The following is a 12,414-nucleotide window of genomic DNA, read 5'->3' as shown; positions in this document are numbered from 1 at the left end:
TTAGAAATGCTCTCAATCAAAAGAATATCAAAGAAAAACACAACAGAAAATGATAAGCTACGTTAGTAATACACGTAGAAAGAACAAAATAAAAATGGTTATCGGTCTGACATTTGAAAATGGCAATAAAAACGAACGCGAAGATAACCAAGAAATAGATGACAATATGAATTACTAAAGGACAAGGAAAGAATTGGAATGAGATGGGAAAAGACGCAAGATGAAACATGAATCTCTAATGAAAGAAATCGTTGAAGAGATCTTGTACACCCTCTGACCAGAATTGGGAATTTATGATAATAATGAATTAATGTTGCATGAAATAATAGAAGAAAATAAAAATATAATAAAACGTAATTGAAAGTAAGAAAACAGTACTAATAAAGGTAATAAGAAATAACGAAACAGAAGGAAATAAAACTCTCCTAAAGAGTTTACAGAAATAGAATGGAACAGAAAATAGACAAGGTCAATTGAAGCTATACAAGCAATTTTTTTTCCTATACCAATATACTTTTAACCTCCTCAAACTCCTTAAGGTAAGAGTAATATTTATTTATTTATTTATTTAACAATCATCAGATACAGCTCAGAGGCCATTTTACACTGGATATCTAACAACAACAATAACAATGGAAAGGATTTGGAAAGGTATCGGCCAGGGCCTGTTTAGTAGGTACCATCCCGGCATTTGCCTGGTAGGACTGAGGAAAACACTGGAAAACCTCAGTCAGGATGGTCGGCAGCGGGAATCGAACCCACGACCTCCCGAATGCGAAGCTAACGCTCTACCACTTGAGCTACTTCGCTCGGTAAAGGAAAACCAACAGGGTTTGTCTTTTTTACCTATATTTTCATCTTTTTAATTATTCTTTTCTTATATGTGAACCAACAAACGCATGAAGAAACTTACATACAAACCAACAAGTAAAAAGTAGAATAGGGAAGGAAATGACCGAGGAGAGTGCAATTGGAAGGGGAGTTGGACAGGGATGCTGTCTCTTGCCTACATTGTTTAATATATATCTACAAGAGATAGTGAATTCGATAGGGGTGCTGTCTCTTGCCTACATTGTTTAATATATATCTACAAGAGATAGTGAATTCGATAGGAATGCTGTCTCTTGCCTACATTGTTTAATATATATCTACAAGAGATAGTGAATTCGATAGGGATGCTGTCTCTCGCCTACATTGTTTAATATATATATCTACAAGAGATAGTGAATTCGATAGGAATGCTATCTCTTGCCTACATTATTTAATATATATATCTACAAGAGATGGTGAATTCGATAGGAATGCTATCTCTCGCCTACATTATTTAATATATATATCTACAAGAGATGGTGAATTCGATAGGAATGCTGTCTCTCGCCTACATTATTTAATATATATATATATATATATATATATATATATATATATATATATATATATACAAGAGATGGTGAATTCGATAGGGATGCTGTCTCTCGCCTACATTGTTTAATATATATATCTACAAGAGATAGTGAATTCGATAGGAATGCTATCTCTTGCCTACATTGTTTAATATATATATCTACAAGAGATAGTGAATTCGATAGGAATGCTGTCTCTCGCCTACATTGTTTAATATATATATCTACAAGAGATGGTGAATTCGATAGGGATGCTATCTCTTGCCTACATTATTTAATATATATATCTACAAGAGATGGTGAATTCGATAGGAATGCTATCTCTCGCCTACATTATTTAATATATATATCTACAAGAGATGGTGAATTCGATAGGGATGCTATCTCTTGCCTACATTATTTAATATATATATCTACAAGAGATGGTGAATTCGATAGGAATGCTGTCTCTCGCCTACATTATTTTATATATATATATATATATATATATATATATATATATATATATATATATATATATATATATATATACAAGAGATGGTGAATTCGATAGGGATGCTGTCTCTCGCCTACATTATTTAATATATATATCTACAAGAGATGGTGAATTCGATAGGGATGCTGTCTCTCGCCTACATTATTTAATATATATATCTACAAGAGATGGTGAATTCGATAGGGATGCTGTCTCTCGCCTACATTATTTAATATATATATCTATAAGAGATGGTGAATTCGATAGGGATGCTGTCTCTCGCCTACATTATTTAATATATATATATCTACAAGAGATGGTGAATTCGATAGGGATGCTGTCTCTCGCCTACATTATTTAATATATATATCTACAAGAGATTGTGAATTCGATAGGGATGCTGTCTCTCGCCTACATTATTTAATATATATATATCTACAAGAGATGGTGAATTCGATAGGAATGCTATCTCTCGCCTACATTATTTAATATATATATATATCTACAAGGGATGGTGAATTCGGTAGGGATGCTGTCTCTCGCCTACATTATTTAATATATATATCTACAAGAGATGGTGAATTCGATAGGGATGCTGTCTCTCGCCTACATTATTTAATATATATATCTACAAGAGATGGTGAATTCGATAGGAATGCTGTCTCTCGCCTACATTATTTAATATATATATCTACAAGAGATGGTGAATTCGATAGGAATGCTGTCTCTCGCCTACATTATTTAATATATATATCTACAAGAGATGGTGAATTCGATAGGAATGCTGTCTCTCGCCTACATTATTTAATATATATATCTACAAGAGATGGTGAATTCGATAGGGATGCTGTCTCTCGCCTACATTATTTAATATATATATATCTACAAGAGATGGTGAATTCGATAGGGATGCTGTCTCTCGCCTACATTATTTAATATATATATCTACAAGAGATGGTGAATTCGATAGGGATGCTGTCTCTCGCCTACATTATTTAATATATATATATCTACAAGAGATGGTGAATTCGATAGGGATGCTGTCTCTCGCCTACATTGTTTAATATATATATATCTACAAGAGATGGTGAATTCGATAGGAATGCTATCTCTCGCCTACATTATTTAATATATATATATATCTACAAGGGATGGTGAATTCGGTAGGGATGCTGTCTCTCGCCTACATTATTTAATATATATATCTACAAGAGATGGTGAATTCGATAGGGATGCTGTCTCTCGCCTACATTATTTAATATATATATCTACAAGAGATGGTGAATTCGATAGGAATGCTGTCTCTCGCCTACATTATTTAATATATATATCTACAAGAGATGGTGAATTCGATAGGAATGCTGTCTCTCGCCTACATTATTTAATATATATATCTACAAGAGATGGTGAATTCGATAGGAATGCTGTCTCTCGCCTACATTATTTAATATATATATCTACAAGAGATGGTGAATTCGATAGGGATGCTGTCTCTCGCCTACATTATTTAATATATATATATCTACAAGAGATGGTGAATTCGATAGGGATGCTGTCTCTCGCCTACATTGTTTAGTATATATCTACAAGAGATGGTGAATTCGATAGGGATGCTGTCTCTCGCCTACATTGTTTAGTATATATCTACAAGAGATAGTGAATTCGATAGGGATGCTGTCTCTCGCCTACATTATTTAATATTAATCTACACAAGAAATTGTGAGAAAGAGCCTACAAAATGAAGACGGCATTTCAGTAGCAGGTAGAATGATTACGTGTACACGTTTTGCAGATGATATGGCGCTAATTGCAGAATCTGAAGAGAAAATCAATAAAATGTTAGAAAACTTGAGGAAGGGCTGTGAAGAATTATGGGACGAAAATAAATGTGAGAAAGACAAAAGCCATGGTGATTGGAACGAAGCAGTCGCTGTCAATCATAGAAGTAGCAGAATAAAAAATAGAATAGGTGACTAGTTTTCGATACCTGGGTGGTATTATTAGTAATAATATGAAGTGTGAACGTGAAATAAAAACAAGGATAGGAATGGCGAAAGAAGCCTTTAGGAGAAAGAAAAGACTATTTTGTGGGACCTTGAATAAAGAGTTGAGAAAAAGACTCATGAAATGCCTCATACTGTATTGCACTATACAGAACAAAAACATGAACATTACGCAAAAATTACGACAAACGACTGAAAGCTTTCGAAATGTGGGCGTGGAGAAGAAAGAGCAAATTAGCTAGGTCGAGCGGAAAACGAATGAGAGGGTGTTAGAAATTTTGGGGGAGAAAAGAACAATTTTAGATATTATTAAGAAGAGGAAGAGAAACTGGTTGGGATATTGGCTAAGAAGGAGCTGCATTATGAGGGACGTGCTAGAGGGCACGGTGGCAGGAAAGAGAAGGAGGGCGAAGGAGACTATAATTAATGGACGATACCAAAACAGAGAAATCGTACGTGAAGACGAGGAGGTTAGCAGAAGACCGTGGAGTACGGAAGCTTTTCAGTTGCAGCAAGTGATCTGCCAATAACGGCAGAATACCATTATATGTGATTCTAGAAGCCAACACATTGACGTTTCTAAGTTTCTGCTTTTTTCCTTAATATTTCTTTCTTAATACTTCTTTCTCTTTCTATTTGATGAAGAAAGTAGCGAAAGTCCTTCTAATTTACTTTTACCTGTGAGTACGCTCGAAACTGTTTCTACCTTGCTTTTGGTAAGTAATTTATTTTCATATCTCTTCGAGATATTTCTATTCCAGTACCTTAATTGTTAGGACTGTGAACTTATATTTCAAAACCCTCATATATATATGCAGGTTTAAAAGAACGACCAGACGAAAACGGAATTTGTTAGAATGGAAAATACTGTTAAGAAATAATAAAACATTTAATATTTCAGTAATTTCTGTATGATGGACTTTTCAGACATTCTTACAGAAGAAACATGAAGTTGATAACAGGTATTAATATCTTTTTATTCACTTTCTATACGCTCTTAACATCTTTTTCGATTTTTTATTATTTTTTAAGTGATTTAACAAAAAGCTAAGCTCCGAAAGGAAGGAAATAATATGCTTCTAGAGGAATAATTGTTAGTTGGTTTCAAGAATCATTGAAAAACAAACTTTTCAAGTTTAATTGATCTCCTAAAATATTTATATTTTTATTATTAACCTTTTGTAATGCTGATTGCTTGAATTTAACTCAACATGTGATTTAAACTCCTATGTTTCAGTCTTTACTAAAATAAATAATTCCATCTGCTTGCGACAAACACTGCAACTTAAGAGTTTAAACTACATATTGAGCTAAATTCAAGCAATTGGGATTACGAAAACATTAGTAATAAAAATATAAATGATTTAAAAGATCAATTAAACGTGAAAAGTTTGTTTTTCAATGATTTATGAAACCAACTAACAAATATTCGTACACTCACTACACCTGTGAGTCTATTTTGCATCAAATTCATATTTCGAACTCTGTAGTGTCTCCGTTGTCGGAAGTATAAAATGTTTGTAATTCCATTCATTTTGTAATTTTTCGTAAAGGATAGCGCCGAAGCTTGAAACATAAGTTACAATATTGATGAATAAAATATTGTATTTTTAAGTTTTTCATCCCATGGTTCTCTTTTTGCTGTCAGCAAATGGGAAGCTGTAAAGACTGAGATGAAAATATAAATTAGAAAGATAAAAGTGATTGGAACGAATCAGTCGGTATCAAATATAGAAGTAGGACGGGAGATAATAGAACAGATTACCACTTTTCGATACCTGGATAATATTATTAGCGATGATACGAGATGCGAACGTGAAATAAAAGCAAGGATAGGAATAGTGAAAAAAAAGTCTTTAGGAGGAACACAAGTTTCTTTTGTGGGACATTGATTAAGGAGTTGAGAAAAGAAACTCGCAAAATGATCCGTGTGGAGCAGAAATATGGACATGACGTAAAAATTATGAAAAACGACTGGAAGCTTTCGAAATGTGAGCGTGGAGAAGAATTGAGAAAATTAGCTGGATCGAATAAGACGAATGATAGGATGTTTGGAATAGTGAGAGAGAAAAGAACAGCTTTAGATATTATTGGGAAGAGAAAGAGAAATTGGCTGGGACATTGAGTACGAAGGACTGTATTGTGAGGGACGTGTTAGAGGGTATGGTGACAGGAAAGAGAGAGAGAGCGGGCGAAGGAAACTACAATTAATGGACGACATCAAAACAGAAAAATCCTACGTGAAGACGAAGAAGTTAGCGGAAGACCGTGGATCATAGAAAGGTTTTAGTTGCGGCAAGTGACCTGCCAATAATGGCAGAATACCTAGGATGATGATGATGATCCCATGGTTCCATTTTTACGCTAAGAAGACGATAAATAATTCATAATTATAATAAAATATACGATAGAAGGACAATACATAAATCAATGTTGTGAAGGGATTCGAAACGCAAAAGCAGGTTTTGTGATTACAAGATTAATACTTTAACTCTTTACGGACGGCTGTTTTTCTTAAAGAGACGTAAAAAATGGATGACCTAAAAGTCATCCAAACTTATAATTAGGTATTGAATGAATTATCCAACAAATTAAAACCACATACGAAGTTTATACACCATATGCATCCACTCCGTCTAGTAGTGTTTTTGTCCCCACTTGTCCTCAATTAAACGATCTGCTGTGTGTTCATGTGCTACGTCAGTATCGAAAGGGTTAAACCACTTTCTCTCTATTATGCCAGTGGTTAAGTACAAATTTTTGTTAATTAATTATACACTGTTAATACAACTTATTATAATTTTTTAAAAAATCATATGATTCATCTCCTACAACAAAGAAAAACTGAAGTATGAAGACAATATGAACTTAAAACAAGTTTATTCATTTTTGTACCTTTCTTTCAATTACTTTTTCCTAAGACATAAAATCATTCTAAATATTAATAGATTACTTGAAATCAACTATTATCCTTTATTTAAGATATTCTATGATTAACTAACAAAAAAATTATTAAGACAAAAGTATATAGAGAGAAACTAACTAGAAGCTACTGAATTAGGAAAAATAAAACTTTCTATTTGCATTTAACCAAAGTAAGTTTCAAATTAGGATAATAATAATAAACTGGAATGTTAAATCAAGGATAAGTATTTATTTTCTTATTATAATAGAATTTATACAAGTATATACAGAAGGTTGATCCGTTTATATGTATCCGATTTTGATGTCTCACATACCTTAAGAAAAAAGCACGGGGCCATCATCGGTTGCCCTCTATGTGAACACTATGAGTCTTGGCAATAGCCCTGTACCGTAACTTCTTTGTAGGAGGCTTCGATGATTTACAAGAACGGGAATCTTGAGCCACTCCTCCTGGCGGGCTTTCCAGAGACCACAGACAGTCGTGAAACGACGAGATGCAAGTGCTCTTTTCAATAGGCCAAACCCACCAAAAATCCATGGGATTGGCATCAAGTAATTTCACTGAAATGTCCTAGAAGGGAATAGCCTGGATGCAGGTGTCTGCTGACATCTATTGCAGAAATCTGTGTAGAACGGGACGTATGTGATAAGGTCTTATCCATATGCACACGGACTTGATTTGTTACATTTCCATACAAACGGGACAGATCTTCTGTATAAATTGGTGAAAGTATATGTTGCTACTAAAATATGGAGTTGATTTTGCACTTTTTAGGGACCTATCGAATGGTTAACTTGCCTTCATAGCAGTTTCCCGCGAAAACCATAAATCCCTTGCTTTGCATTGCATTGACGAATGAAACCAGGACGTCTTTTGTCTTGTAGGGTGTAAGTTAAGGCTCAAATTTTGCCACAATCTGGTAGATAAATCCATGCTTCATCGAATGTGGCAATAAGCCTCTATTTTTCTTTGGATACATGGCCTTTGAAGAGGTACCTACAGTGAGTCTCTCCCTGCTTCTGAGAGGCGCAGAAAGACATGTCCACGACTTTTAAACACTACCCACGTAAGTTACAGTTGACAGTTGACTGTGTCACATGCAATCATTTTGCCGTCACACGTTGTTTAGGAAAAGGGGGTCATTCGGCGAAATTCCGAGTCACAGATGGAGTCATCGCAGAATATTGTCGCTTTTTACTCCCCTTATCGGGTGAATGAAGTGCTGGAACGTGGTGATGTTTATGTCGATTAATTATGATTTTTGATGATGGTTGACTTCAATACACATCCATTGTGTTTGTACTGTTTTTGATTCTGTGTCACGGAAAACTTAGCATGGAAAATGTTACGACGTAGCCTTCACAAAACCGGTTCACCTTGGGAGCCATGATGTACATACCACATGCACAAATGAACTTGACGCGATACTAGAGGCCTTTGGATTTCTTCCGCTGTTTGAATTATTTGGAACGGTCGATTCTGAGAGCAGGGGTGAAGGTTTAAAAATCGGACACATGTAGATGGATCAATCTTCTGTATATAATGAAACTAATATGCTCTTCTTTTGATGTATTTAAATTAGCAACCTTATAAGCTAAAATGTAATGACAGATAATTTCATACCTTGAAAGCCAAACACGTCAATTAGATATTCACTTTGATTCCCATTTTTTCTCAACATTTTCATACAACATGCAAATATGGGCACAAAAAGCTCAAAGAATGTCATGAGATAATTTCGTCTGCGAATAATACAGACTCTCCACAGAATCACATATAAAGTTTTATAACAATTAAAACCCATATCAGTTGTTCATTTTTTCTCTCTCGCTATGTCTTCACTCGTTAATATAAAGTAATATCTTCTCCAAGGGCACCGCTGAGTCTGCTGTGCTATACATTACTTATCCACCATCCCTTGATAAATATAACATATATGGTCATTATTAGAAAGTGCTGTTTCAGAGCTATTATAGCATATATTTCAAAAAAGTTTCTTAGCTTCAATTAAAAATTTAATACCTTTCCACGCCCAGAAGAAACTCCGTGCTAAGGTTTGAAAGATACGTGACTATTCAAGAATTATAGAAATTGTGATAATCATGAAAATATGTTCCATAGCGGGGTATGTTTAGTACAAGGGGTCCAGAAGCACGTAAAAAACACAAAATTTACAGGAGAAATGAGTGATGCAAGTACTTAGACGTAACATAACGTAACCAAATCTAACCTAAACTAACATAAACTAACGTAAGCTAACCTGAACCAACCTAAACTAACGTAATAGTCTTATTAGTAGAAATAAGCGAACTTCATATTTTGGAAAATTATGCGGGACTCCTACATTAATATAACATAAACTAAACTAACCAAACATACCCTAAGCTAGCCTAACCTAACTTAAACTAACCAACCCTATCCTAAACTGACCGAATGTGAACAGAAATTACCAAAATTGTAACATTTTTAGAGAAAAGAGCTGGACCCCTTGTGCTAAACATAGGCCTCCATAGCACCCCCCGGCGTTCTATCACACCGACTGGAAAAGGACTTGAGAAAATCTTCCTCTTCCAGAACATCCGCTTGTGAAGACGAAACTGGAGCAGGGGGCACGGTGGCTCAGTGGTAAAGCGCTTATCTCTAGTGCGTGGAGTCCTTGGTTCGAACCCCGATCAAGTAGGTTTGTTGTAGACAATATCGTATCCGTGGGTTTCTCGGGATACTCTGGTTTCTTACCACATTCTCATTCGACCAAATCTTCTATTATCATTCATTTGTCTTAATCATCGTCTTCTTTAGCCTAAAAGGCACTAAACATAAACGTGGAACGCTAAACGGAAAGATTTCATTTGTTTCCATTACAATGTTACCAAAAATGTTCATACACTTGTACGCCATTAAGGTTAGTGTATAGGGACAAGTTTTGCTGATAGATGTCACTACAGTCTTCGTATCTCTCCCATGTATTTTTTACCTTTCACGAAAATTTACAATTTCTCTTACAAATTTCAACCTAGAGACTTCAAATTTTTAGAGATGGAACTTCATAACCTATTAAAGGGAATAATCCGTGCCGATTTTTTATTTAGAATTTTCTGCATTGTTGAAACAGTTCCATTGTTAAAGGTTTGGATATCCATTTCAACAATCAAGCCCTTTCCACAATGAACAAATTTCTAAATAAAGAATCGGCACGGATTATTGCCTTTGATAGATTATGAAGTTCCTTTTCTAAAAATTTGAAGTCTGTAGATTGAAATTTGTAAGAGAAATCGTGAATTTTCGTGAAAGATAAAAAATACATGGGCGAGATACGAAGACTGTTGTGCTATCTATCGGCGAAACTTGTCCCTTTAAACCAACCTTAAATGTAAAACTGAAACTGTCCTTTAATTTCTATTGTTTTCCCGTATTGATATGGAAAATTTTAAGTTGTTGATTACCATATTTCGTTACTTATTAACGAAGTAAAATTTATGTATTATCTTATGAAAATGGAAAAAAAAAAAAAACAGTGGCAAAAGGTATAATATCCCCTTAAAGAGTGACTCTTTTCACTCTTTAAAAATGTTATTTTATTTTTCAGAACAAAATGGCGTACTATCCCAGTTTACGTAACCAAGTATGAATTCATGTTATATGTTCTTCTTTTATCAGGAAATGCCCTGAGCGCAGAGTCACTTTAGCGACGCTTAATCGATATGGCTATAAATACAGCATCTGGACATGCTATAAGAACGACAGTACAAAAAACATTGGGTTAAATCTAATTGCAGGGGCCAATACAAACCATGAATGTAAATACGGCGTAAAGTAACCTAACTTAACCTCATCAAAATTAGACTATAGTTTAAAAAAGTATTAATGCTTAGGGAAAAATTCCGGCCTCTCGTAATTATAATTTATTCAGAATATTAACCAACCTGTGCTAGATGGTCACTGAAAGCGCGAACTGTATTTAATCCTCGTAAGGATAGAGCGAAGCTTCTAGACCGCGCGGGGATGAGTCCGTAGGAAGCTGGCGCGTCAGCGATGATGAGTATGCTAGTGAACTAAGATAATGAAATCAAAGCACAGATATGTTGCTATGCTTTTACTGTTGAACAGCTTTCGGAAGCTTCTGTGGTTACGGATCATGATTCAACACACTGCATCAACATTCAAATTCAGTTTAATATTTACTTATGAACTATTATCTGTTTATAAGGGTACACTTTGAATTACTTTCTTCAACATTCGTAGGAATATCAGAGGCAAGATCCCCATAGAGAATATATTGATTACTAATATGTATATTTCTCTTTTGAAATAACAGTAGACATTTCTTCTGTAAATTTTTAAAAATTTGTTTCCGTAAACTCAGATAGTACCTAAAATCGTTACTGAATTGAATAATTCAATATGTTTAAGTTTTGCCTCCACCCTCTAATTTGCATTTGATTTATTTAACAAGCCTTTAAAAAGTTCTTGATTCTTTTACCATCTCATTTTGTATGTATCACTGACATCTTTAATACATAACTTCACAAGTTAGAAATTATGTGCTTCAATAACAAAATAATCTAAAAGAACTTAATGTATGTAATTCTGACTTCTTCAGTGAGGTAGGTGATGTTTAGTAAAAGCACTCTTCGTCTACATTTCCATATCATTTACAATATTAGAGAAATATGACACCATTATTGCCAGCTTCATGATACAATTTATTCTTTTAAATCTTTAGAATGAATCATTTTACTCCGTACATAACTCTTTGAGATAAAGATAAGAATGTTATTCCATCTTTAATTTATGGATAAATACGTTAAATCTAGGACATTATTTTGAGCTGTTCGGCAGTTCACTATAAGGAGCAGTGTTGCCACAGTCCTATCTCTGGAGTGGGCTGAAAAATAGTACCAAATTAAAACAAAAAGGGCTGAATTCATTATTTTATACCAGTGACCCTATACAGGGGCGGATCCAGCACCGACTTCTGGGGGGGGGGGGCGGGGGGATGTCACACTGCTACTTTCAAGGACTCCAAATTTTGGGATGGATTTTATTTATATATATAAAATAAGAAAATTTCCTCTTCTGGGGGGGCGATTGCCCCGATCCCCCCTAAATCCGCCCCTGACCCTATAACACGAAACTAAAAGAGGTGAAGTTCTAGAACACTCCCACCACCCTCTTCCAAGAGAGCAAATGAAGAAAGTGTTCTTTTTAAAAATTACTTTATAAAAACATCTAAATAGGAGTAACCCGAACAACCTTGGAAGTAGATGAAACTTTTCTCGCACATAGGAAGTATAACAGAGGCCGCAAATTAAAAGGGAAAACAGTTATCATCTTCGGCACGTATTGTAACGAAACCAAACGCTCCTCTATTTCAAAGTGACCAATTAACCAAAAAAGTATTATGGCCATATATGAAAAAATATAAAACAAGGAACAAATCAATCATCTCCGAGTTCGTATGTAAACAGTACGTTATAATAAAATATTAAAATATAAATTCACTGGTCGGCAAAATGAAACTTTTTTTCGCTCCCACGAATGAAAATAGGTCATTCCTATAGGTTTCGAGCTCCTGGGTTCGAATCCATAAACCGTTTTTCTCCAGGA

At 34.6% G+C, this 12,414-nt stretch overlaps 1 protein-coding gene across 5 annotated transcripts in view; it reads right to left on the bottom strand.

The window, feature by feature from the left end:
* LOC145686756 (phospholipid-transporting ATPase ABCA3-like) overlaps nt 1–11,626 on the bottom strand; it is a 156,132-nt gene extending 144,506 nt beyond the window's left edge. For 3 of the 5 annotated variants that reach the window (XM_081760390.1, XM_081760394.1, XM_081760395.1), the window contains exons 1-2: nt 11,178–11,626; nt 8,431–8,724 (exon numbers count right to left, since the gene is read on the bottom strand). In XM_081760390.1, coding sequence (XP_081616516.1) covers nt 8,431–8,611 — 181 coding nt within the window. In that variant the 5' untranslated portion in view covers nt 8,612–8,724; nt 11,178–11,626. The other 2 variants (XM_081760391.1, XM_081760393.1) reach the window with 2 other exon arrangements.
* Nucleotides 11,627–12,414: the final 788 nt, after the last annotated feature.

The sequence above is a fragment of the Thermobia domestica genome, chromosome 5 (genome assembly GCF_964235325.1).
Source record: "Thermobia domestica chromosome 5, izTheDome1.hap1.1, whole genome shotgun sequence".
Lineage (NCBI taxonomy): Eukaryota > Metazoa > Arthropoda > Insecta > Zygentoma > Lepismatidae > Thermobia > Thermobia domestica.
This window is presented reverse-complemented; position numbering and strand designations above follow the sequence as displayed.